We start from the raw sequence: 27526 nt of genomic DNA, 5'->3' as shown, positions 1-27526 counted from the left end.
TATATCACAAAGGTCATACTGCTTATACTCCGTGTCCTGGATGTCACAGGAAAAGACTTTAATATAAAAAATGAGAAGCAACATTGCTATTACAATCATCTGACACCTTTTTTATTTCAGCAGCTACATATTACTCTTTGAAACCCAGTATTTTTCTATTAAGGTTTTACTATTTGCCCTCAAAATCTTTCTGTCAAAAGCAAAAGTATGCCAATTTGGACATGTGATTTTCTGTACTTGTCAATATACTTGTAAGATATTTACTAGAAAAGCTGTGGAATCAACATCCATCTGTCCAATATGTAAAGACAGATATATGAATGCTGAGCTAGAGTTTTTTAGGAACTAAAAGAGGGGGCTGTTTGTTGAATTTTCATTGCCAAGCAACTTTGATTTGCTACAGAAAACTGCAAGGACAATCATTCATAGCATCCTCAGAGCAGAGTTAAAGATAAAAAAAAAAATGTCTGAAGACTATCTCTATTTATCTTTTAAAACTGTCTGCATCTTTTTGTTTGCTTGTGCATTTAAAAAGAAGAACTACCAGAAATAAAGGAAGCAACAGCATTTCTACTCGAATCCCTGTTTTTCAGAGGTTAGGGTAATAAACTCTTGTTCTGAATCCTCATACCCTAATCCTTTAAGCTCCACATTTTTCACGCAGATAGAATTGTTTACAACTTTTTTTTAGCAGAGAACAAATCTTTTGTGTTCTGATACCTTTCACAGAAAGCAATTCCTCCAAACAGTGAATTTTTACAGTTCATTGTCAAAAAAATATGACCAAAGTGTGACATAAACAGGCCTTGTACAGACGAAGAGCAACAGCAAATGCCCATCTGCTGGAACTCGCTATTTCAATCACATGCAATTCAGACATTGCCTCACGCAGAGGTCACATTATATAGCTCTTAACAGAGAAAAACCAGGGAAAGGGAGCTTTCTCCCTGCAAAACACTTTGAGGATGACATCAGCACTGAAGATAGAGCAAGACAGCAGGGAGATCAGGTTAAAAGCAGAAAGCAGTCAGATTGGCTTGAAATGCTAGGCAATTGACCTCTGAATTAGTTTAAAATATTGAAAGACATGAAGAGTGATATAAAATATGTAAATCTAGGGGGTTTTCAGTTTAATCACAATCTGACTGCATATGGAAGTATCTCAAACTGTTTTATGCAGACTAGATCCCAACATTATGCCTGCAGACTCAAACCCAAAACATGGCAGAGTGAACAGCATTTGCCTACCTGGCTAAATGAGCTCCAAAACATTTGCTGAATTCTGGGTTAGGAGATATGTTTTATATATATGGAGGATTTTTAATATGTATGTCCTAACACCAGCACCACACTGAGCTACTGTATCACTGTAGCATTTTCTTCTTTCTTCAGTACTCATTACAGTAGTGTCTTTTCCCTGTCCTCTGCCATCTAACCTGTGTTCATACCTGCCATTATTTCTTTAGGGCTCTTAATTGCCATGAAAGGAAAAGCTGAGCAAAGAGACAATGATTCAAAAGCCCTCTGGACATAATCCTGTGCCATGTGCGCTGTGATAACCCTGCTGGAGCAGGGAGGTGTAGGACCAGATGACCCTTTTGATCCCTTCCAACCTCACTCATTCTGTGATTCTGTGACCTAAAGAATGAGGAGATACCTATTTGATATCTAATAGAAAAAGAAAATATGGGAGTCAAGAAGTTTTACTGGTGAATCTGTCTCCAAGGAACTGTTATGCAAACAACCTTTCATCTAAAAGTTGGGTAAATAATAAAGGTTTCTTACCCTCCAAAGAGCACAGTCATTTGATTATTTATTGATTAGCTTCTAAGTCCCTGCTCTAATACAGTTTATAATATTTAAATATATTCAATATTAAAAAAAAGGGGGGGTGGTTCTGAAGGTCATTAAACTTAGAGGTCAAACACACAAAGAAAATATGACCACAAGGATCAGTTCCTGAGGCACTTACCCATTTGATGGGTTTAGACTAAATTAAAACTAAGGATGCTTGGCTTTGGTTTTTTGTCATTTATATTATTCGCATTTTTTTATTCTTTTAAAATAAATGTAGCATTTTTCCCCTCCATCAGATAAGGCAGAAACAAAATTATGAAGAGAAGCCACATTTATTAATACCAGTTCTACAAATAATCAGTATGTAATGTAGATCTTCCCTGGACTGAATACACTGAGGCCATTCACATTCATAGGGGTCCCAGGATCACATCTATCCTGTAGGCTAACTTCTATGAGAGTTTTAATTACAATCATGCTTTTCTTCCCCACTGAAATGTAAAATATTTGATATTTATTTATGCTTATGAAAAAAGGAAAATCATATAAACAGAGACAAACAGTGCTGGTATTTGGTAAAATCTCCTATATTCTTAAAATAATTTGATCTTCTTAGCAAATGGAAGTATTATGAAACACAAACTAACATTTTGTGATCAAACCCTCCTGTTTACCCTGAAGCTTTGCTAAATTTCCTTTAATCAAAACAACTTAAATTGAATCTTAATTATATTTCTATAGATTGAATGAGAGAACACAATGGCATTCTGATACTATGGTTCCTTGGGGCCTTTCTGTAATTTCAGGCTGGCTTTTCTAGCCTGATCCAGGAACACATCTACACTAAAAAAAAAATAAAATCTAAGATCAGAGCAGTTTATCTATTGCCATTAACCTCTGATCTTTATTTTCTTTTGTTAAATGTAACAATTTGAAAATTTGGCTTGTAGTCCCAAACAAGCACAGAGGAAGGAATGGCTGAATAACCACAGCAGTAATTGCTACAACAGCCATCTTCACCCTACATTCTCTTCTGTTGGCAATCATCCAAGAATATTGATTGGTTTTCCAAAATTACTAACACATTTCTTACTTACTGATGCATAATCCAATATACAGGCTGTTACTCAAGATCTATGAATTAACTAGTCTCACGAAACCCTTAGGACATAAAGGAATACTGCTCTTGTTTTACAGAGGGAAGTTTGAATTATAACAAAGATAAATTACTTATTCAAGGTGAACCTCATGAGCTGTTTGAATTGAGAATATAGTGTCAGTCAGATCTTTAAATACATCTAGACAATTATATAGTGAGATTTGTGGAAAAAAATATGTGAAAGGCATTCCTTTTTCCCCCTCCTCAGGACAAGACCAATCCCTGATGCAGGAGAAGAGACCATATCTAATTGGCTGGAGGGATAACTACTAATGTTCTTTGAATGAAAAAAAATAGAGCAGTAATTCTCATCAATACCCAGAACAAATCCAAATAAATCTGTAAGCACTTTGTGACTGAAGCTATAGGTAGCTTTCCATAGTGCAGCCTCTACTTCGAGAGACACTGTTGAAGCCTGTCTGAGTGACCATGTACCAATAACCTCTAACCTTCTCTACCCCATCCTACTCCTCTTTCCCCTTCTTCTGCAAAGTCCAAAACTTCTATAAGGCATTTCTGAAAGCTACTACAGTTTTTGAAGGGTATTGTGAAAACAAGAAATGCCAGGTTGCAGCTGGTTCCCAACACTCAGCCCATCTGAGCTTCTCTGCACTGCCCAGTGAAACAACAAGTAAATGCTGTCCACCCATCATTAAAGTAATTTTTTTAAATGAATTATTAGACAATGCCTCCTCCATTGCATCGTTTTCATGCTAATGCACTGGAAAGGGGAAAATAGGTATTAGCTACATCCATATTAACTTTTCCCTGCTGCTGCACAGAAAAAAAGGTCTCCCTAAACTATTCATTACAATTACCATTCTGAAAGGAGGGGAGATTGGTGACCCCAAGAAGAGGGATTTCATGCCTACCTGCTGCACTGGTCTCAGACACACTTGCTTCATATAGGCTATGGCTGAATGAAATCACCTCCTCTTGCTCTTCTGTAAAGATAATGACCACAGCCGTGGCTGTTCGAGGTGCAATGCCTTGATCTGAGGCCGTCACAAGCAGCTGGGTACTGAAGTCCTTGGAATCCAAGGGCTCCCGAAGAATGATGTCACCCGTCTTCCCATCAATCTGAAATACAGTTTCTGCCGTCATCAGATTAAAAACAATAGCTCCATTTGATCCCAGATCCACATCCTCTGCTCTCACAATGGCAACTGTCTCATTCACAGAAGTTTCAGCAGGCACAAAGACCCTGACAGGATTCTGCAAAAAAATGGGATCATTGTCATTGACATCATCAACTTGCACCACAACCCGGACAGTGGTGCTCCTTGGGAAATGGGTGCTACAGTCACTTGCCACAGCCCTAAATGTGTACTGGGACTGGGTCTCCCGGTCCAGCACCTTCGTAGTAATGATGGATCCCGTGACACTGTCAATTGCAAACGCTCCATAGGTGTCATCAATGAGGGAGTACATAACTTCACCATTCAAGCCAGCATCTTCATCAGAAGCAGAGAGGTCCAGGATGACTGAGCCTTCCTCCAGGTCTTCTGTCACAGAGATTTGATACTGGGTCTTTGAAAACAAAGGGCTGTGGTCGTTTTCATCCAAGACTGTTAGATGGAGCTGTGCAGTGGAGCCTCTCGAGGGACTGCCTAGGTCATGGCACTCAATTACAAGAGTGAAATTGCTGATGTCTTCTCTGTCTAAGCTACGAGTGACCAGCAGCTTTCCTGACGTGTTATTTAGTGTGAAGTATTCTCCAACATTTCCACCTTTCAAACACATAAAAAGACGAAATGATCACAACTACTTTTAAAAAAAGAACCCCTTGTGAATGCTCTATGCTAATTACAATAACAAGGTCCAATTGCTAGTGTGCTTATGTGCCTTTCACATATTTTATTTCTCATATAAATAAAACCTGCATTTCATTTAAATCAGTGAGTGGCAGTGAGAGCAAATACAGAAGGTCATTTCAATTTACAGACTGGCTATTTGGCCAAATGCATATCTGTTTTTCCAAATCAGCCCACCTTATAAAAGCTTATGCATCTATGCTGCTACATGAAGTGACCTCTTCCCAACCTTAGTTACAAATTCCACAACTCTATAAAGCATTGCTGATAATTGTAATTGCTTGCTCCTTGTTCTCTTCTACAAACCTATCTCTTGGAATTCAAGAGTTGTGCAAGGTCATGATTTGGGAGCACTGGGAATAAATAAGAAACAGTCAACTGAAAAGTCAGCATTTTTAGTAACAGTGAACGGCACACATACTTTATAACATGTAGAAAGACCAAAGGTAACTAAAATAAATGTCATGGAATATCACAACATTAAAACCAAGAAAACAAAGAATTTATAATTGTTTCTTAAAAGAAGTATGTGATGGTTTTTACCACAGCAGCTCTCTGCCTACATCTGAGCTAATGCTCAGAGCCACAAACCAAAGTAAGCACAGCAAACTTGTATTTGTCCAAAGATACTACAAGAGGCTTTGAACAGCTATGGAGCTTACATTGGCATAGTGGACACAGGGAGAGTTTGGCAAGATGGAAGCCAAATATGACATTACTAATTGCTGGGTGAAAGAAGTTCTCACAAAATAAAATTTATGAAATAGAATTAAATAAACAAAATTCAATTAATTTTTGGGTATATTTTCAAGGGTATGTTTACATTCAGACTTCTACAACTATAACAAAAAGAACAAAATTATGCCTTCATGATTAATGTCTCATTCCAGCATTTGGTGTTTTTTTTTTTTTGTTTTGTTTTTCTCTTCTGCACTATTTCAAATCCAGAAAGCAGAATGAAAGTATGCCTCGGAAGCACTTATTAGTGCTGACAAAAGGGTGAAAGATCTCTTTTCTTTTCCACATAAAATAAGCATGTGGACAAGATGGGAGGTAGGAAGGCCTGGTAAAGTCAAGACTAGTCTAAAACTTGGATGCTGCTGTTTATATATTCCTGAATTGTACTAACAAAATGATGGAATGCAACTCACCAACTATTTTGTATCTTAGAGCTCCATTATTGCCAGCATCCATATCTACAGCCCGGATAACATAAACAACAAAAGGCTGTTGGTTCTCTGGAATAAAGATCTCAGAAGGAGGAAGAAGAAACATGGGAGAGTGATCATTTTCATCCAGCACTGTGCAGATTACTGTCACTGTGCTTGACAGCGACGGGGTTCCACTGTCCCGAACCAAAACTAAGATAATAAAAAGAAAGCAAATTTCATTCAGTGGTTGTGGGTGCAACAATACATGTTCTTTAACAATATCAGAGTAGGAGAGTTATTTGTGCAATTCAAAAAGCATATGCTCCTCTGTACTGGAAAATCTTACCATTTGCAACTCATTCAGAAAGCACGAAAAAAAGTAATGCTGATAGTATTAAGTCACTCACTCTCACTACCCACTCTAGAGGCATTCATAGATATTTCACATCGCTACCTTTAATACTGAAAATCTCCTGGGTTTCCCTGTCCAGTGATGCAGCTGTTACGAGTTCTCCACTCTCCAAGTTCATCTTGAACTTCTCATAACCAGCTCCTGGTAAGATTTCATACTGAAGCAAGGAATTCAGCCCTTTAAAACAGAATGGAAGTCTTAGTAAAACACAGCAACTCTTCTCACATTCAGATCTATTTATTTGTGTTTTTCTTTTCCCTCCAAATTCTTCTGAATGAAAATTCCATACAGTTCCTGATCAAACCTACAATTTGTATAAAGTGCAGGGATATTAGCCTTCCCCTCTTTCTCTAGGAAATAGGCTAAAACTGTACAAGCTTTTAGAAACCTTCATTTCATAGTTGCCCACCTTAGATGCACAGGAAATGAGACTCAATGTTCTCACCTATTATGGTTGTAAGATAATTCTTTTCGTATTTCTTCTAGTTTCAACATCTGCCCAAGGAAAGTAAAATGTCATCTCCATCACACTTATTACCTTTAATGAGTTTAATCTTATGCTATACCCAAAGCGTTGACTATCATGCCCTTTTCTTTTTGGAAACTTTTCTATGTTTCATTCAACTATTCTGTGTTTTTCCCACCCAGAATTAGTCCTTTAGTATGGCAGGGACAGTTGGTACACCTGAAAAATTACATTACACTTCTAATAATATGAAAACTCTTATTCAATGTCAAACACTGCCTACCTGTTCTCATCTGCTGCAGTCATCTGCTGCACAAAATCTGCATGAGATTTGATGGAGAAACACCCATGTGAGAGAAGACACTATTCACAACCAGTGCTGAAAAAACATGGGTGCCATCCAAGTTGACTATTCACACAATGCTGAAGTTAAAACTTTTAACCCTTAAAGAACATCTTAATTATGTGACATCTTAATTACATTTATTTACCAAGCATTTACTGACTCCCATATCCAACTGCTAGGAAGGAAAAAGGTGCGCACCCTGCCCAGGAGAAGAGCATGCTGACTCTACACATTCACACACTACAGCAGAGCAGCTAGCACATTTGCACTCAATCCAACCTGCTGGTTAATTATTCAGTAGCACTAGTCACATTTTAGGGGCTGAAATTACAGACTGAAATAAAAAATGTCCCCCTGCCCCAAATCCAGATTCAAGTCTCATCTTTATAGGACCTTACAATAATGTCTAATGAAAGGCAGCGAGCCTGCCTCATAACTGTAAGTCAATGGTTCTACTAACCTTTTAAGATTTTTCTCCTAAGGCTCCAGATATAACTATTCAACCACAAAGGTGAACATCAGCTTAAAAGGAGACCTTGCCAAATGCTAGTTCAGTTCTACTGCAAGGACCTACCTCAAGAAAAAAACTTGACCTATCTTAAATATGCTGTTGGTATCTTTGCTTTCTCATGCATATTTTTCCAACATGCATATTTTCCAATGTTAACACCTTTTACACTTGCATTTCCTGATGTTAACCCGTCAGATGTCAGCTGGGTGGGGGTGAGGGCATGGAAGGCTCCCTAAAGGCTCCCAGAGTCAGGCAACATAGAGATGCAGTAAGTGCAAGTGTCATAATGTGCATGAGGGAGGTGGCTGAACAAAAAGGTTTCAGAGATATTCATTCATGTGAAAGAAAACCATTCCAAAGCAGAAATTTTACTTGTGATCCCCCCCAAAAAAGACTCTCTTCCAGTCACAGAGAATGAAGTAGAAAGGAAAATAAAACAAAAGGTTGATAATGACTGGTTCCTCCCAGTGGTCACTCAGGGAACATATGAAGTGAACAAAAAAGTGTGGAGTGAGAAAATCCTCCACTGAGATTATGTAAATATTACTGGGATGTGAACTGCAATTTAAAGAGTGTGTATAAACAAGTATGATATAAAAACAAAAAAAGTACATCATGACAAGAGTCACCTTATTCAAAAATTGTGTTCCAAAAACATAAGAAAAGTGAGCAGCATTATATTTATACGACTCCTATATAAATCAAGTTTTCTTACATTATGAACATCATTTTAGTATTAATTTGAAACAATACTATTACACACCCATGACATGGGGCCAAATCATGCAAATGTGAGAGAAAGACCCAACAGAAGGACTGTGGTTACTGGAAAATGTACTTTAAAAAAATAGGAGGAAGGAACTATCAGCCACAACTGTGCTCCAGCCCAAAGTGTCTGCACAGGCAGGCACACACTGTGCCACCCAGTACAACTTGGAATGCCCTTCCTCTCCACCCTGCCAAGCCACCCCGACTCCCTCCCACTAACTGCTCCGGAAATTTCCTTTCTGCTGTATCTCCCACAAGATGTGAAAAAAATATAAGGGATGGAAAAGGAGCGAGAAGAATTAAAGAAAATTCTGAGTTGTCTCCTTTATCTTTCAAACCTTTCTGAAAGGAACATCTTTTTTTTGTGATCCACAAAAGAAAGAAAATATTTGGAAGAGTGAGATACAGAGGCAGACTGCAGTGCAGCTCAGCTGTTATGGAGATCATTACAGACAGGGATACCTACCCATACGTAATTTCTAAATATTTTACATACTTGTGGGGAAATGTCTTTTCTATATAATACCTCTATTGAGTTTACACCAGCCTTTTGTACTCATTATGTGCTCCACATTAAAATTACAAATCTTACTGAATACAGAAGATTATTTTGCTAACAAATTCCATTATCTGCTTTTAGAATAGCACAGTCTTACACAATTCTAAAGAAAGTACAGAAATTGAACCCCCAGTAAAAATGAAATCATTCACAGAGTTGAGACTACCTTTGGGCTAAAGACAGCAGTATTGTAATATTTAACTCTCTTCCCAGATTTTATTATTTATCACATAGACCCTGTATAACTGCTCCAGCATATGTACTACATTTAACATCATATGCTATGCATTTTAGACAGTTCAAAAAAGCAGGTAGTTGAAGAACTGGAGGGAACTTTTTGTTGCTTAGCAGACTCTCATGTTTAGTGCTTACATGTGATTCATTGAGGAGATGAACCATCCCCACATCATATTCATCCATTCTGTGTATTTTTGAAAAGCAATACATTAACAATCTTCAGCATGTAAAAGCCTACTTAAAATCCGGAGCAGCTTCCTCCATCCCTTCACAGATCAGCCAGCTGGAAAATCTTGGATGACAGTGCCCCTCTCTGGTCAGCAAAGATGAGTGCATACTTGCCGGTTCTGTTACAAATCCACGACTCTTGACTAGTGAACTGCTTTAAAACTATCCAAAACGCTCTGACTGAGAGTGACAAAATGTTCAGATATTAACTTGGAGTTGAATATTTTTCGCCCATTTATACCCAGAATACGTTGGCTTTCTTCACATGAAACCTACAAGTTTTCTCACACAAGGACAAATTTTACATTTAATATACCCACCAGAGCTGAAGTTACCTCGGAGTGCAATACCTCCAAGCTCCAATTAAAGATTGAGAGTCTGAACAAAAACTGATACTTTGAAACTCAGAAGTCGTACATTACCGTAGGAAAAGCACAACAGCTGCAGACACAAGGCATCAAGATTGGATTGGTCTGCTACAGCCCACAAGTAAATTACTAGCAAAAAGACAAAAATTACCTGCATCTCGGTCCATAGCCTCCACTCTTATGATAAACTCCCCTGGATCTTGGTTTTCATGAACTGAAACTGAAGTCTCATAAAGTTGCTTCAGAAATACTGGGGTCTCATCATTCACATCAAGAACAGTGATGGTTAGAACTTGTGTGGCAGAGAGAGCTGGGCTGCCGTCATCAAGAGCTATGACTGTCAAACTGTAGCGCTCCCAAACCTCACGGTCTAGAAACTGGGCTGTAGTTAAGAGTCCTGATTTAAAGAAAAAAGGTTTTAAAGAAATTATCCTGATCCAGGTTATTATCCTAACTATCCTAATTGTTCCAGCACTCACAGCTTCAATGTAGCATCACTATGCCACTGCTGCAAGGTTTCCACACCTTGCAGTCATTCATTACCTGTGATTACCTTTACCATGCTAATTGGCCCAGAAATACTGCCTTTGGCATCCAGGGAAATTGGAATTCATGGAAAACTCAAGTGGAGTTCAGAGACTGCTTGTTATTAAACTTTGGGCTTAACTTTTTAACCTTATTTAACTTAAATATTTGTCTTCTTTTGCATGTAAAGTATGCATTTAGGAGCCCTACAAATCAGGGTCAGCTGCATCACCTAATGAATTCAAAATCAGAATAAGAACCAGAAAACATTGTAACTATTAAGGTGATATTCACATCTGTGAGAACATAGTGTAATAGTTAAAAACCAGAGAATTTCAGAAGGCTGAAAAATGAAACTCATCAGCACTTTGAGCCTCCACTGAATACGTTCCAGCCAAAGCGTAATGCTCGTTCTCAACTTTGCCTTTCCTCATGTGTACATACCATAACATACATATGTGCACATGCTTTAAGTATGCATCATGCCAAAACCAGAATGAAGTATTTCACTGCACACATTTTCTTCCCACCTCCCCTAATGCACTATTGGAAGATGCCCCAGTATACCTACACAACACAGTTAACAGTGTTTTGAGCTGAAAGTTTTGAGCTGAGTCTCACAGAGCTTGATCACTGTGCACTGTACTGCCCTGCCCAAGACAATCACCCCTGAGGACAATAAGTGACCTGGGCAGCGTGCCAAACTAATGTGGTATTTCACCATCGCATGGTATGTACTCCCAAATGTTACCGTGAGAATCACAACACAAGAAACCCCAGAGAAGAGAAGTTACAGTACCTGTGATTTTATCCAGTACAAATGTTTTGTTTTCATTGCCTGAAAGAATGTGATATGTAACTTGTCCATTTCTTCCCTCATCAGGATCCTTTGCAATTATGTGGTGTACAAGGAAGCCCACCTCCACATCCTCCATGACATAGCAAAGAGGGGAAGACACAAAACTGGGACTGTTGTCATTGATATCTAAAATAACAATTTTCACAGCCTGGGAATCCAGCCGACGATCAGTCAGATTTATTGCCTGGTCTTCTGCAAACACTGTCAAGATCACAGAACGAGTAATCTCCCTGTCCAGTGGAGAAGCTGTGGTCAAAGTGCCATACAAAGGGTGAATAAGAAATGGATTTTCCCCCGTGTTACTCATTTCTAAGGAATACTCTATTTTGCTGTTCAGAAAACTGCCATCTCCATCCTTTGCATTGAATGTGTAAACCAGAGTGCCCACAGGTACATTTTCTTCTATGCCAATCACTACAAAGTCATCTTGAAAATATGGAGAATGATCATTCTTATCTTCTACATCAACACTTAGGAAGACAGTGCTATTTTGTGGGGGATTATTATAATCCTTTATAATAACTTGTAAAAGAAAGTGTGAATCTGTTTCATAGTCAAGCTCCCTGGAAAGATAAAGGTCTCCTGTCAAGCTGTCTATTTCAAAATGAACATTATCATCTTTAGAAATACTGAAATGCAGTTTCCTGTTAAGTGCCAGATGGTTACTCGGTGCCTTCAGAGAATCCAACACTTGTGCAGGTTTAAAATTTTCAGGTACAACAAAGTGCTTGAAGTCTTGAGAGTTGTCAGATCTTCCACTGGCAAGTGGGATCACCTGCAACGAAAACATACAGTCTGCAATATTTTCCCACTGTTATTATGAATATTTTAATATATAGTGGGCCGACCCCGGCTGGATGCCAGTACTAGCAAAGATGCTTTCTTACTCCCCTATGCCACTGGACATGAGACAGAAAACATAATGAATGTTCATGAGCTGAGACAAGGACCAGGAGAGATCACTCAGCAAACACCATCCCAGTCAAAACAGACTAGAATTAGAGATATTACCTGAATTTATTGCTAACAAATCAGAGCACGATAATGAGAAGTAAAATAAGACCTAAAAAACACACCTTCCCCCCACCCCTCCCTCCTTCCCAGCTCTACCTCCTCCTCCAGGGATGCAGGGAGACAGGGAATGGGGATTACAGTCAGTTCATCACCTGTTTTTTCTCTCCTTGCTCAGAGAAAGGAGTTCTTAACTCTCTTTAACTGTGGGAATCATGTTACGACAAGCTACCCAAAATTAACCATCTTTAGGGTGACTTGAAAACAGCAGCCTCAATGACATTCAGCCCCTGACAGAGAAGTGCATAGGTGGCCTGGACAAAGCAGCCCCACTGTGGCTCGATGAACAGCAGGTGGCTGGCTATGGAATGAGCACACACTGCATTTCACACTCCTGTGAAGAGCAGCTCTGTATAAACCAGCACAAAGAAACGAGATATCCTTATACAAGGTTATAGAAACAGAATTTAGAAAAGAGAGCAACTTAGTGGAGAAAACAAAAAAGTTTACTCTCTTCCCTAATTTCAGTCACACTTGATATTTGTTTTTCTTTCTGCCTACCTGGATATTTTTCTCCTATTTTCCAGTGTTTCCAATGATCTCCTACTAAAGCACAAGCATCATCTATTTGCAAGATGATCAAGAATGATGTTGTACATTCTTAACAAATCAAAATGAGTCTGCCCTCACATTTCCTCCCTCAACAGAAAAACAGCTAAGGAAAATTACCATAAGACAAGGTACTTAAAATTTTGAACTTCTTCCTTTTTTCAGTTTGTTTCCCAACCTTCTTCCAAAATTGGATTTTATCTTCAAAGAAACTAAGCATTTAACATAATTGTTCTATCAGTACAAGGCACATAAGTACCTGGATGTAAACAGCAGCATGTCCTTGCAGTGAAGGCATCCCCTGGTCCTTGGCTATGACCATCATTCTGTAGTCAGATCTCTCAGCATGCGACAGAGGCCGGGTTGTTCTCAACTCTCCACTGACAGCATCGATCTGGAAGTATCCTATATCCTCTTCTGCGGGGTAAAAACGGATATGTGTTATTGCAAATCAGTAACAGCTTGCCTCCATAGCATTGAACATTGTAATGAACAGCGAAAAAGAGCAGGACCTGAAGGAAAGGAACCTGCTGCATGCATTTGGATCTCTCTGTCTTGTTTGGTTCACCTTCTCTTCTTTCATTAAGTACACAGTTATTATAAACCACAGTTATTATAAACCACAATGCCACCTGCCCTGCTTGTGCTCTGTACCAGCAGCCAGCTGGGGGTAGCTACAATCTTACAGAAAGCTATTGCAGAGCAACATGTGAATATTGGAAATTATGCTTATATCTTTCATCAAGGACTGGTGGAATTCTAATAAAGTAGCTTTTAATTAACTTGCAGCCACATCGTTTGAGAGTTGCAAAGAATAATTTTACCACAGATGAATGAATAGTTCTCTGTGACTTAGAATTTTAGAATCATTGAAGTTGAGAAAGATCCTTAAGATCATCAAGTGTAACCTTTAACACTGCCAAGTTCACTAAACCATGTCTACATGTCTTTTAAATACCTCCAGGGATGGTGATGCCCCCCACCTCTTTGGGCAGCCTGTTCCAATGCTTGACAAATCATTAAGGAAAGAAATTTTTCCTAATATCCAATCTAAATCTCCCCTAGGAAAAGAGACTGACACATAGCTCCCCCATTTTCAAGAAATGGAATACAAATTACTTTCAAATTTTACTAGAATGGGAAAGTATCTATAACTTTGTATACATTACCAGAAACTGAGAAAATCACAGTTGTTCTAAGCACTTCTCTCTTAGAATACTATCCAAACAGCTTTCTGTTGTGTGAATTTTGAATAAGGTGGGCTAGTGAGTTAAATAAAGTCTTGCAGCATAACAGCTGCTATTATAGTAAACAACTGTGGTAAAAATAAATTCAGTGCAGATGTAGCACACAAAACACACATAAAAAATTACATTTCCATAGGCACCTAAGTGAGCATGAAGCTGTTTACATTCTCCAAATCTGCACATTCAAATTAGTTAACTGCATATATGGATGTTCACTTTTGTATCCAATTATATGACCTGCAACTGTAACATATTTGCACCTGTAACATTTGAAGAAAAATCACTCAGCAAACTAGTTATAAAACTAGGTTTTCACAACCAACAAATAGGTATTTTATTCAACATTGTTCTGCTATTTTTTTGTGTGAATATAGCTTTCTAATTCTCCATCAGTCCCTTCTGGGCTGAGTCTTGCTGTCTGGAACATTAACAAGGAAATTGCCAACAAAAGGAAACAATATAGAGAGACAATGATATTGAAGGAGACAGTCATGCATTTTGCATTTTTCATGGTCGTTTCAAAATATTAATGCTGCTATGTTACTATTTTCATAAATAGCTTTTGGTTTACTTTCCTGGTGTTAGTCCCAACAATATGTCTCCAGTCACAGATCTACTATTTTGTTCCCCATAACGTTTCATGACACAAAATCCCAGCTTAGCAAAAGTCACAGGAGATATGAGAAACAGAACACATAATGTGAATTGCATGCATTTTCAGTATTTTGCTAAAACCCATACTTACAGTTATACTAAAATTCAAATATTGCATGAAATAGTTTTGTGCATATTTTGGTGCCAATGAAAGTAATGCAAAAATCTGAAAACACTGGAAAGAGATGTATAGAGGAAAAACCCCTTAGGACTTCCATTTTGTGTTTCGTGTTTTCATTTTTTTGTCTGGTAACACACTATTAAGAGAAGCAAAACTGAAATTCCCCATATTGATTTTTCTAATACTTTTATCAATCTATTTTTAAAATGTATTCCAAGTGTAGTCATTTGATTGATAGTCAGAAAAAAACTTACAGTGAGAAAAAAGTTTAACACTTATATAGCATGTCAGTCTTTCCTCTAAAAGCTTATACTCAATGCACTTCCAGAAACATTCCCTTAGCTCTCATCTCCGTAAGTCACCTGAATTCGACAACTGCTGTTTATATCATACATCCTAAATATGTCCCTTTGTGTCTGAGGAGAAAAGGAAGAAAGTGTAGGAGAAATGGATAAGAAATGAGGAAACTGGAAAGAGCAAATGAAGCATGGAACAGAAAAAAATTTAATCTCTCAATAACTAGACTCTCATGGCCCCTGTCTCCTCTTGAGCTTGCAAAAGTAACCTTCCATAAATACATATGTTTTTACAATTAAATTTTTCACCTCTGCCTTGTCTAACCTGTTGGCCAGACTTTCATTTATATGAGGTTCTCCAAAACTCAGACACTCTTCTCAGCTCTGTGCTCTTAGATGATCAAAGAAACTAGAAACTGTAGTTTAGAATAACAACAAAAAAAAAAAAAGCCACAAAAAAAAAACCAAACACAAACAAACAAACCCAAAAAATAACCCCAAAAAACAAACAAACAAACCCCCACAAAAAACCCAAATCACCACACACCAAAAAAACCCAACAAAACCCTCCCAAAGAAAGAAAAAACGTGGCCTGAGAAACACCAAGCAATGTGTTACTGTGAACTTTGGCTGGCTGAACCTTCAGGCCCTACAGAAACTGGCATTTAGGCAAAAATGGCCCAGATAGCAGACACAAACTAACACTAGAGATTTCTCAGAGATTAGTGACCTAAACACACAGTGATAGTTAGCTATATATTTTTACCTAATTTCCTGAAAACTGTTTCTTTCCTAGGTGTTAAAGTACTTAGTACCCCGACCATGTCCTCCTCCTTTGAGATAATGGAAAAGTTGTTTCCCCAACAGAAAAGAGGAAGGCAATGCCACGGCTCCCAAAGAACCTGAACATGATGAGGACTTCTGCAGAAATGTATCCCTCTGCAAGTCTAGGAATGCTCCCTGCATATTGCTTGCTACTCATTCTGGAGAACAAGGACTACTTCACAGACACACGAGTAGCACTTGCCAATTTGTGCATGTTAGCAGTGTAACAAGGCTTCTCTTGGCACTTATGTGGTCAAAGGCTAATGTTGCATTTATATAATTGCTCCAAATATAACTGTAAAAACCTCTGTCAATGCTGGTCTTAACACACCAAGCAGCAGTTCCAGATGCCCTCTAAATACACACTCATTTCTGTTATAAATGCTACACTATACCCTATTGACAGTCATAAAGAAGACCAGGCAAGTCACTTTCCAACTGCCAGCATCACTAAGGAATAAATAGTACACACAGCTGGGATTAACCTCCCTCTGAATTAGGGATAACACAGAAATGGGCGTAGGGTCATGTGACCACCCATTTCCATACACATATGTTTTTAAAGGATGATATGCTTTGATTTTCTAGGAAGAGGAAGGGGAATTTTGAACTTTTATAATTCCCTATAACCTAAAATTCATCTGGTGTGTAAACCTCATAGTTCTTTTACAGATTTTTTTCCTCATGTATTTTGCTGGCATTTGTCATTAACATTCCTGCATAGCTTAATATATTGCTTCTATCTTGACATTCCTTTAAGATCTCAAGAACATTAAAAATTACCCAGCAACATTTACAAGCTTAGCAACTGACACTTGCAGTTCTTCATCTTGTGGCAGTCCCATGGCTAAAGAATAGAGCACTGGTCTGCATGGAGTTCTCCAAGGAACCTGCTGTCTCTCTGTTTAACAAATATGGCTGTAAATCAAATCATATTTCTTCTTCATATTTAAGTACTGAACAATGTCCCAGAACTAGAAAATACTTTTTAAAATATAAAACAGGCAAAAACTTCACCATGAAACAGAAGACCAGATGTTAAAGGTTGTGAGCCAACTAACAACAAAAATTAGTATCAGAGAAGCTCAGCTGTTTCTGGATTTGTTTATCAGGAAAATATCTAGTTCCAAGGCTGGGAGGGATTTGTAGTGGTTTTTGCATTTGAAAGAGGGGGCGACAGGGGTGTGTTTGCTGCTGTTTTTACTCTTTTGTTCTTTCCAGAGACAGCTTTTGCAAGAGCAGTCATATTTTGTGTTGCTAGTCATTTTTATAATTTGAACTCTTACTTGCTTCCCTCTGGGGCTCTAAAGGGAAGCCAGTAAGAAAATCCAATGTGCTGTTTGAAGAAAGAGGATATAGTTGGATACATAAACAGCAAGAGACCCCTGAAAAACACTTCTGGTATTGCCTGGCCATCACTTTTCAAATGATGGGTTGTGCATTACTTTTTCACAAGGGGGATCTTTTTTGTGCAATGCAGAAGTCTAAGATACTGTCCAATTCCCTCTGGAATAGGCAGTCATTTATATCCAAATTAAGGGAATAATATTTTCTTGCTCTGATGAAACAGTAAGTTCCACATGCAAATTACCACAGATTACAAATCTCAAGCTTAAAAAGTATTGATTACATTAAACTGGTAGAACAGAACAGAAGCCAAACAAAAAAGAAATAGTTCTGTTCCTGGTAGCTCTTACTGTTTTGAATCAATAGTGAAGGAAAGCAGGAGGAACAGATCTGTTCTCCTTCCTGGTTACAGATGCTGTTCTCACTTTTATGAAAGTGTAGCAAGTGGTATGCAGCAAAACCAGATATCATATCTATGTCTCCTACCAGTATTAATGCCCCAGTCCCACTCATATTCTAATTTAGGACTGCTCTGTTATTAATTTCACTACAAACAAAACTAGACCCTACAGCTTACACTAGAAGTGAACTATTTACATGTAGGAATCATGGGGAAAACTAGAGAGAAGTGTTTTTAGACAGTGATAACACAGAAGTAACTATGTCAGGTTAGCACAGTGCTTAACAAAGGGTGGAACCTGAACTAAAAATTACAAACCTCACTGTTTGCCCAGATTATCTGCTGATCCTTCTGATTCCTGTCTCAGGCTGTCACAAACTGTTATTTTAGCAGGAAAAATTTCAACTGGTCATGGGAAAAGAGAGAACATTTTTCCTTTAAGATGTTCTATAACTGACTTAAATATTAAACTGTACAGTACATTATCATGGTCCTAATCTTTTCTGAGTGCTGCTTGAACACTCTCTGGCCAGCCACAGAAGCAACTAAACCCTGTGAAAGATGGGGCAGAGAGCAAAGGGAGGAAAGGCAGCTGATTGCATTTCTTTAGATACTTTGTAAGACACATGATGGCGCTGATTCCTATTTACAGAGGCATTTTTGTTCTAGCAGACACAAAATAAACATAAAACTTTGTATGATACATGGCTTTTCTAAAATGCTTGTTATTTTAATGTATCTTTTTGTTTTAACAACCCTTTAAATTCTTACCTGATTCTAATGAATATAATACAACACCGTTGTTTCCAGAATCCAAGTCTTTTGCAAAGATGGTGGTAACAAGCGTCCCTGATGGCTGCCCTTCCAAAACCTGTCACCAAGAAGTTTATAAACGATTTGCAATTACACATGGATAAAGCCAGTCTTAAAACAAATCCCTCGCCATAACACAAGAGTTTAGCTGCTGCTCTATTTTCCATTTCAGTAATATTTACAGCGAGCGCAACGAGCATTTCAGGAGATGGTTAAACAACAGAGTTCTATCAACCCCCTGCGGCGATCTGCATAGAGAGCGCTAACCCGGACATCTTTACTGCGGCAGACTGGGAGGCCGGCAATCCGAAGGGATCCCACCGCACCCATGCCAGGGTCACGCCCGCGCCATCCCCATGGGTCCGGCGGTGTCCGGGCCCCGGGCGGCCGCGGGGCGGCGCTGTGCTCCCCGGCCCACCTGGCGGCGCAGCGCCCCCTGCGGGAAGCGCGGCGCGTGGTCGTTGCGGTCGCGCAGGGCGATGCGCACGGCGGCCGTGGCGCTGCGCCGGGGGCGGCCCGCGTCCGTCACCAGCACCCGCAGCTCGTGGTGCGCCCGCTCCTCGCGGTCCAGCGCCGCCCAGCTGATGATCTCACCTGACGGCCAAGGAAAAGGGGGGAGAAAGGGAGTCAGGCGTTTAGTGTATGCTAGCACTCAGCGCGTGCAATTGTGCGTTTAATTCAATGTGAAATAATGATACGTGCCCTCTGATACACCTGATCGCTGACATGAAAACCTCAGCTTTCCAAACCTCATCCTTTAGAAACATCCTGTTAATCACAGTTTTGCATATGTACTTCAGTGCCCTACGACATTTTTTACTGTACACTGGGTGCCCCGGAGCAAAGGTTTAAAACAGTATAGACCAAAGTGCTGACCGTCCAAAGAAATCCATCTGGCCTTCACCACGCTTCAGGGCAGATAACACATGAGCACAAGGGTTTAACTGCTGACAAGGGGCCTTTATTAATTATGTACATTAATCATAAATCCTTATGTCTCCCATACATTCTGGTAAACCCAGCAAATAAATCTGACCAATCTTCTCCCTATCTGCTTAGCCATACCCAATATAGCCGGAGATTTGTGGTTGACCAAAGCCCATCACACAGATAACAACATGGGGTTGTTTTTAATCTTCTTGATTAACTCCTAGTATTCTGTTTGCCTGTAAACTTCCATAAGTGTACTCAAAAGGAACCTGATTTTATTTCGAGATTCCTACTGAGAAATTCTGGGAAAGCTTATTCACTCCCCGTGAGGACTGGACATCCGGAAATAGGAATTTTAAACAGCAGATCTTTGCTCCCTACGAATCATTTTTCTAAACTGAATTATTTACGGTGCCTGTGTCCCTTGAAGGATTCCCTTCCTTTAGGCTCTGGTATTACACTCTGTACACATAACCCCTGTTACTTGAGGCATTTGGGATACACTGCAGAGTACATCCTATGCTGTGAAAAATTTCTCTCAGCCAATTTGATGTCTGTGATGCCATGTACAACATGAACTCAGTTTGGACGTCAGTTACAGAAGCATTCACAAGTATTTTAAATCACTTTGTCTAACTTCATAAGTACCTTTATAGTTACATACGGCTGATCTGTACTTTTCAACTCTACTTGATCACAGGCAAAAAAATATCTTATATGAGCTATTGAAGCTATAACTTAAAACTTCTCTTTTTGTTTCAGCTAAATGCCGAAACTTCTGACCCGAACGAAGTTATGAAAAAAAAAATCTTAAGGGCTAGTTCATTCTTTATGAAAAAGTATTGAGTTTATTTCATTCCCGAAATTGTGAGGCTCTGAGTTAAAATATTCATATGTTAACCCAAAGGATTCACAACAGTTCCTGAAAGCTTTATACTTTACTTCCATACCCCTAGGGAAGGCTGCTTTCCAAAAGCAATATTAGGCAGATTACAAATCATAAAATGCTACCTGTGTTGGAATTTATCTTGAAATACTTTCCATCAGACAAGAGGTAATAGGAAAGCTGTCCATTTCTTCCTGAGTCTTTGTCAATAGCTGTAATGGTGCCAACCACACCACTGGGAATCGGATTTTCCTCAATTTCAAAGAAGTAGCTCTCACGCATAAACATGGGAGAATGATCATTTTCATCCAGGACATTAACTATAACAGATGTACTTGCATTTTGCCTAAGGTTTTCATCCTCAGATGTGCTGACCAAGGCTCTAAAACTCAGCATCTGTACGCATTCATAGTTCAAAGGTTTCCGAAGATAAATCCAGCCAGTATCAGAGCTGATTCCAAATGCGACAGAATCAGTGCTAGGCTCTAAGGAATACATCAGATTGGAGGTAATGCTGTGTGGATCAAGTGAGTGGGCTTGAACCTGAAGGATTTGGGCACCTGGGGAGGTAGCTTCACTGATTTCTACTTGATACACCAAGCTTTGGAAAACCAAAGTAGGGCCCATCTTCTGCTCTTCAATAACCACTGTCAGCATCAGCAGAGAAGTCAGAGAAGGACTTCCACAGTCTTCAGCTGCTATGTGTAGAGTATATTCCTGCTGCTTTTCTGCAAACACTGTCCTGGTAAGGTTTACCACTCCAAGACTTGGATCAATGCTAAATGCATCTGACTGCTTGCTTGCAATACTGTATTTGATTGCCCCATTTAGGCCACTGTCTTTGTCTTCTGCATGAGCAATGTAGACAGCAGTGCCAGGAGGCTGGGTATGTGAGATGGTTACTTTATCAGATTTGGTAGGAAATACTGGAGGGTTGTCATTAATGTCTGTCACAGATATGTTGACTTGAGTGCTGCTGTAGACAGGGGAGTTACCCAGCTGTGACTGAACAGTGAGCACCACAACAGACTGAGCTTCGTGGTCAAGCCGTTTCTTGGTGCGGATAATGCCAAACTGGGGGTCGATAGAGAACTTTCCATGTGGATCACCAGAGCAAATCCTGTAAGAAACCACTTCTAACGAATCTAGAAATGAACACAACAAAAAATGTAAAACAAACAAACTCCAAAAAACCAACCGATCAACAAAAACCAAAAAAAAACCATGATCACAAACATTGGCAAGAACATCTGGGGAGAATGCATGCTGTTAAACTCAATGGAATAAATGTAAGCTACACAGATGTTTGACATTCTTGGGCTTTTTATGCTTCCTTCTTCCCATCCCTGGAGCCCTTCAGTAAAATATGAATGTATACAGTTTTCCCACTTCTGCACTGTTTGATTTTCATCGCACTTGTATTATAAAACTCTATAGAGAAAATCACATAATAGCCTCTTGTTTTACCCTGATCTAAAAAACAGAAAAATCACTCCTATAAATTAGTCTTGTGGGAGCAATTTCACTACACACAGGCATTCACTATAGCAAGGAATGAAACAGGTGGCAGTTCCCTAAAAAAACGTGTATTTTAATATACTTAGTGTTCATTGGTGGCCATGGTTGTAACATTTATACATCAGATGCTACCTAAAGCACAAGCTATCTAAAGAGTCAGGCTTACTACCAAGGCCACCCCATGGGTGCTATCTCCACCCTGAGGACAGTTCTTCCCAAAAGAAGGAAATGGAAGGACCTAAGTAATGAAGCTTGTATGAAACCTTGTCATCTACCACTTTACATTTACAGATCCATCATCAGGCTGTTACATGGACTCTCAGATCCCACTGCTCTCCATAGGAACCAAATATGTACTGCTCAGGACAGGGCTTTTTATGACCAAGGACTGTCAGGGGCTAACCCATTTCCCTTTACAAATTATAACAAAACCAGATGGATTAAATCTCTTTTCAAAAGATCCCACAAACATTCATCTGGACTTCTCCACTTAATTTGAGACAATGGGGAGTTTTGTTTGGTTGATGGGTTTTGGTTTGGTTTTTTGAGGGGTAGCCAGGAGCTCTTCTTGCAGATCCTCTGAAACTTCTGAATACTCTCTGATTTTAAGTATTGCTCTGAGATTTGCCTTGCATGGCTAATGCTTTAATATGAGCCAGACTGTCACACTTACTTAAGCTTTCACAACATGCTTCCTATTTCCCCATTTACAATTACAGAAATCCATCAGGAAGAAAATGGAAACCATTGCCAATCTCTGTGGACCACCAAGAAGAGTACCATCAATGTCCAGCTGTTCTAAAGAGTATCCTGATAAACCAGCCATTACACCAGTGGCTGTAAATACCAACAGTAAATTCTATTTAATGCTTGAGAGACTGAATGAATAACATGAAGGTTTATGGGGGAAAAAAAATCATCTACAGCTATTTCCAGTTAATGGTCACAACAAAAATACAACGTAATCTCTGACTGAAAATGTGACTTACTTGGAGGCTCTCTGGCCTTTACGGTGCCAATCACACTGTCTTCAGGTGCATCTTCTGGAACAGAAAAGCTATACCGGGATCTCTCAAATATGGCAGGGACCAAAACAGTCTGAAGGATGTTTACTGTGACAGCTGCACTGCTGGCAGAGGGAAGACCACCCCCATCCCGTGCAGAAACAGACAGGAAAAGTGCAGAACGTGCCAGGTGGCCAAGAGCTGAGGTCAGGTAAATAATTCCTGAAAGTACACAGAAATAAAACAGCACTTAAGAGAGATGTAAGTTAAAATTCAGCAGGCTGTTAAAATAGTTCAACATGTATCACTACTCAAAGAGAAGGCCAGACCATGTGGACAAAAATCAGCACTCCCAATTAAATTTTTGAGAGACAAGTCCTTTTCAAACTATATGAACTTCACCATTCACAGAGCCACTGAAACACAGCAAGTTCTGTTTCAAAACACAGTGTCCATAATTCTGATTTTGGAAACAGATTCAGTCAAATCTTTACCAATGCTATATTTTACTACTACTACTACTAATTTACAGCAATTTGGAAATGCATTGGGATGGGAAAAAGTACTGTTAAAAAAGATTAATTTATCTTTGCAAATGGTAAAGTTAATGTTATTTTAAACAAGGTGCAGAGACATTCTGCATAAGTAACTCCTGAAATAAAACATCCACACAAATGGAGTCAAAGCCCCAAAATACAAACCTTAGGAGCAGGGGGCTCTGTAGAAAGTATCTGGGAAGCAATCACCTGCTGTCTGATCAAAAGTTTTTGTCAAAATACCCTTCCATAGTGAATTCTAAGGTTCATTGAATTTGCAAGCTGCAAATATTCCATTTTATATAAACTGTATGAAGTAATTCTTTGAAAAGAAAATAAAATGTTCAGTCCCAAAATACAGCACATTGGATGTACATTTCTCAAGATAATGTATTTGCAAAGTAAGTTTTTCAACATAAAAATGGAGATGAAAGATGGCCATATGCAGGAAAATTTTTCTTAGCAATGAGTTTAACTAAATATATGCTAAAATCACAGTGTGCTAAGTAGTGAAATTGCAGTTAACTCAAGTGATTCAACTAATAGGTACAACATTTACATACCTACTGATATTTTTAAGAAATCACCTAGCTTTTTGTAGAAGCTGGTGAAGACTCGGGTGGTTCAGTAAAACCAAACCTTTAAACTTTGGGCTACCTCTATAACTTCCTGGCTGTCAAGACAAGTTTAGTAGGGATGATGTCTGCTATTCAAGTTGGACATTTGGTGGTTAGACACAATAAAACCAGAGTTAGCTCAAAGCATCTTAGGAGAATCAATGCATGATTCAATGAGTATGTATCTTCTCAGAATTTAGGGTGAAGCTGCAATATGAATTTTCTACAATCCATTTTTAAGCAGAGTAATGGAAAATAAATAAAAACCTTATATATATTCAAATGTACATGCAGTATACTTCCCAAATATACTGCTAGGACATAATAAACTGTGTCTTGACATGCTTAAAATGCAGTAAAAGTGCCTTCAGGATCAAGGAAAAATGCTTTTCACTAGCAAAAAAGGGACACTTATTCCAGTGGTGACAAACCACACTAAAAGCTCAATAGTGATACAGATGGATTCAGGGTTCAGTACTGATCCAGCTCCTTTGCTAACAACTGATGCAATTCAAAGAAACAACCTTATTTTGGCTTTGTAATTTTTTTTCTTCTGATGTTTAAGTTTTATGCTTACTTAAGCAGCTCAACAAAGTAGTCCTTCAAGGACATAAACTTTTGGCATTTCCTGAGGTAATCTGAGCAATTGCAGCTTGAAGGAAAAAGGAGTTTAGCTATTTTTCTCCAGAGGATAAGCATATACACATGGATTTTTAACATAATTTCTGTCAAATTAATTTAAATCAATCAAATGGACTGTATGTTACTAATTTGACCAACTGGATATTTTTCTATGGACAAGGATATAAATATATCGTTCTCATTTTAGATACTTCAAGAGGTATGTAGAGAACTGGAAGATGTCTACAGGAAAGCATCAAACTGAAAAATGTTACTCTTGGAGCAGTAACTAAGGACTTTACAACATCCTTTAGCAAAGGGTGGAGTAAGCAGTGCTCCACTCCAGCAGCTCTGAAGACCTGATGGAACAGATATATTTCAGAACCAAAGCTCCTTCTCTGCTGACCTAGACGCATTGCAGCACACTCCATGCCAGTTCAGTTATGGAAAGCAAAAGAAAATTAATAAAAGCTTTTGTTTTCTTTTTTCATTGTTTTGCTGTGTCATAGAGAAAAAGGGGAATAGGCAAGTACATCTCACTAACTCAGCTCTCTTTTGCAGGACCAGGGACACCATAAGAACAATGGCAGAATCCAGGTTAAAAGTATGTGTTTTCCATATGGTTCCCTCCAACCTCAAAAACTGTAGCATTCAGAAATTTAATAACCCTTTTTGACTTATAACTGTGTACATTCTGTTTCTTCCAGCATTTGTAGGGCATTAACTTTGCATCTGGTGATACATAATCTATAGAGACATTTGAGATAGCTCTGCCATATGTTGGTGAACATGCCTCATTAGGCTGTATTATGGCACCACATGACGGGAAAGAAGCTGTAGAAGAAAATGGCATCTGGGATTTCACTTTCTGTATGATTAGGTAAAACAGCAGACTGTGACAAAAATGTACAGTCAGGACCACCTGGGTCAAAAGCAGCTGCCAGCACACCTCAGAGCAGGCTGGCTGGGTGCATTTCACCTGCTGCAGCAGGGTGAAGGAGGTGCCTGAGTACTACACTGAAAAGACAGAAGCACAGAGGAAATTGCAAGGAGCAAGAACTGCAAAAGTCATAGGTTCAGTGTGTGAAACTCAATAGAGGCATGTCTCACCAAGTAACAGGCTGAAGATGAACCACAGTTTTCCTTTCTTCCTCATTCTGTAATTAAGATTGGGGCTTATTAATGTTATTATCACAGTCATTTGGAGCCTTTAATTCAAGGCTTCAGAGAACTTAAAAGACAATTAGGTTGCAGTGGAAAAGGACATATTCTTCCATTATGAAAAACAATTTCTATAAACATTGACAATGAAAAGGGAATAATGAGACAGCTCCTCTACAAGGAATGTTTTACCGAAGCTCCCAGCAGGAGACCACAAAGACATGGGTGTGGGTCCACTTTAAGAAAAGTGCCACCTTTCTTACAGCTTGACTCATCATATAAATGAATAATTTTACCTGCTGCCTTTGAAAGCATTTTATTCCCATTTTCCAGATTAATATTTATATCACTGCAGTGCTTTGAAGGTTTTACCTGTGATTAATTCCTTATTCTGCATGCGAGAGAGCTGGAATCAATTCTGCTTCACAGGTGAACAATCCTATAATTACACAGCAGACGAAGCATTAACATCCAGCCTCAGTCACACCTTGGCAATCTCATTTTCTTGACTAGATCCGCATGAGTATAACTGATGAGATCTGATTGCAGATCCCAACCCTTATAAATGAAAAGCGTGACATACAGACTGCCTGCTGCTTGGGTATGATCTGGGTACAGATTTCAGGCAGAACCTGCAATGCTGGATGCATGTTAGCAACTGCCACTGCAGGCTGTAGTCTGGGAACAGCTCTGTTCCAAGGCAGGTCAGCACAGCCATGCTGGAATTTACAGACATTTTGCTGCAGAACAATCTCTGCTTAAGTACGAGCAGAAATCATTACAATGGTTTGGAGGACTGAATGTATGGGGAGAACTAGTACTACTGAAGGCAAAATCATGACTGCCAACTCCTTCATCTGCTTCATACTTCCTCACTCACTGTACATCGTAGCTCATGAATTCCCAAGTCGTCTTGCTCTTCACTTTGTGCCTACTCACCCAGAAAGTGCAAATGGACTAATGAAGAACAGTGCATCCTCTAGCAATGGCAAAATTTCTCATGGGATTTTGCTGTTCTTATTTTTGTGGAGGTGCACCCTACTCCACAAATGGGTTAACTGCTGTTTCTCAACAGTTAAAGGCAGGAAATCCACATGAAATGATTCTTTTAAAATACATTTTTTATTATATTCATGATCCTGTGTTCAGTCCTAATCTTATAACAGAATACAGCACCAAAGCAGATTCACTCACCAAAAGAACTTTTTGTATGGGAAAAAAAAATCATACTTGTTAACCCAAGACTATTTCCACACACATCTCCCGCTGAGCATTTTGAAAATCTGTTTTTGCACATGGCTCTCTCATAAGCAAAAAAATCAGCCCTACATTTATAACCATTTGTAGGCAAACCAAATGTTTTCTACTAGTCAAGTGCTGCAAAGATAAAAATCGAGATGCGCCAAATGCACCAGCTTCAGTAATGAAGTCTGGATTGCATAGGTATTTATACTTGCATGGCTTCTAATATTGTATCATTGTTCATGAAATGTTCATGAAAAAGCAACTTCAGAACATGGCAAGAGGAAAAAATCAACAGTTACCAGTGATTTTACCTAAGCCCTTGAAATCAAACACCCTAACAAACTTTAAATGGTGGCACTATTTCTTCAGCAAATAGCCTAGGATGAGCCAGCTGGCATCACCTGACACAGCTCAGACAACAAGCAGATGGCCAAATGGTTCCTCACCCAAGTTCACCTTCAAAGCCAGCCACTGGACCTTCTGTT

The 27526-nt window shown here is 39.0% G+C and overlaps 1 protein-coding gene across 1 annotated transcript in view; it reads right to left on the bottom strand.

Annotated features, from left to right (window-relative positions):
- DCHS2 (dachsous cadherin-related 2) overlaps positions 1-27526 on the bottom strand; it is a 60895-nt gene that overhangs the window by 18056 nt on the left and 15313 nt on the right. Inside the window, 10 exon segments of the mRNA XM_066317692.1 lie at positions 3829-4686; positions 5922-6131; positions 6376-6510; positions 9968-10213; positions 11141-11975; positions 13080-13237; positions 18482-18581; positions 18942-19117; positions 20465-21484; positions 22847-23083. Of these exon segments, the coding sequence (XP_066173789.1) occupies positions 3829-4686; positions 5922-6131; positions 6376-6510; positions 9968-10213; positions 11141-11975; positions 13080-13237; positions 18482-18581; positions 18942-19117; positions 20465-21484; positions 22847-23083 (3975 nt within the window).

Source organism: Sylvia atricapilla, chromosome 4 (assembly GCF_009819655.1).
Source record: "Sylvia atricapilla isolate bSylAtr1 chromosome 4, bSylAtr1.pri, whole genome shotgun sequence".
Classification (NCBI taxonomy): Eukaryota; Metazoa; Chordata; class Aves; order Passeriformes; family Sylviidae; genus Sylvia; species Sylvia atricapilla.
Note: the sequence above shows the minus strand (reverse complement) of the source record. Positions and strands in the feature narration are given on the sequence as shown.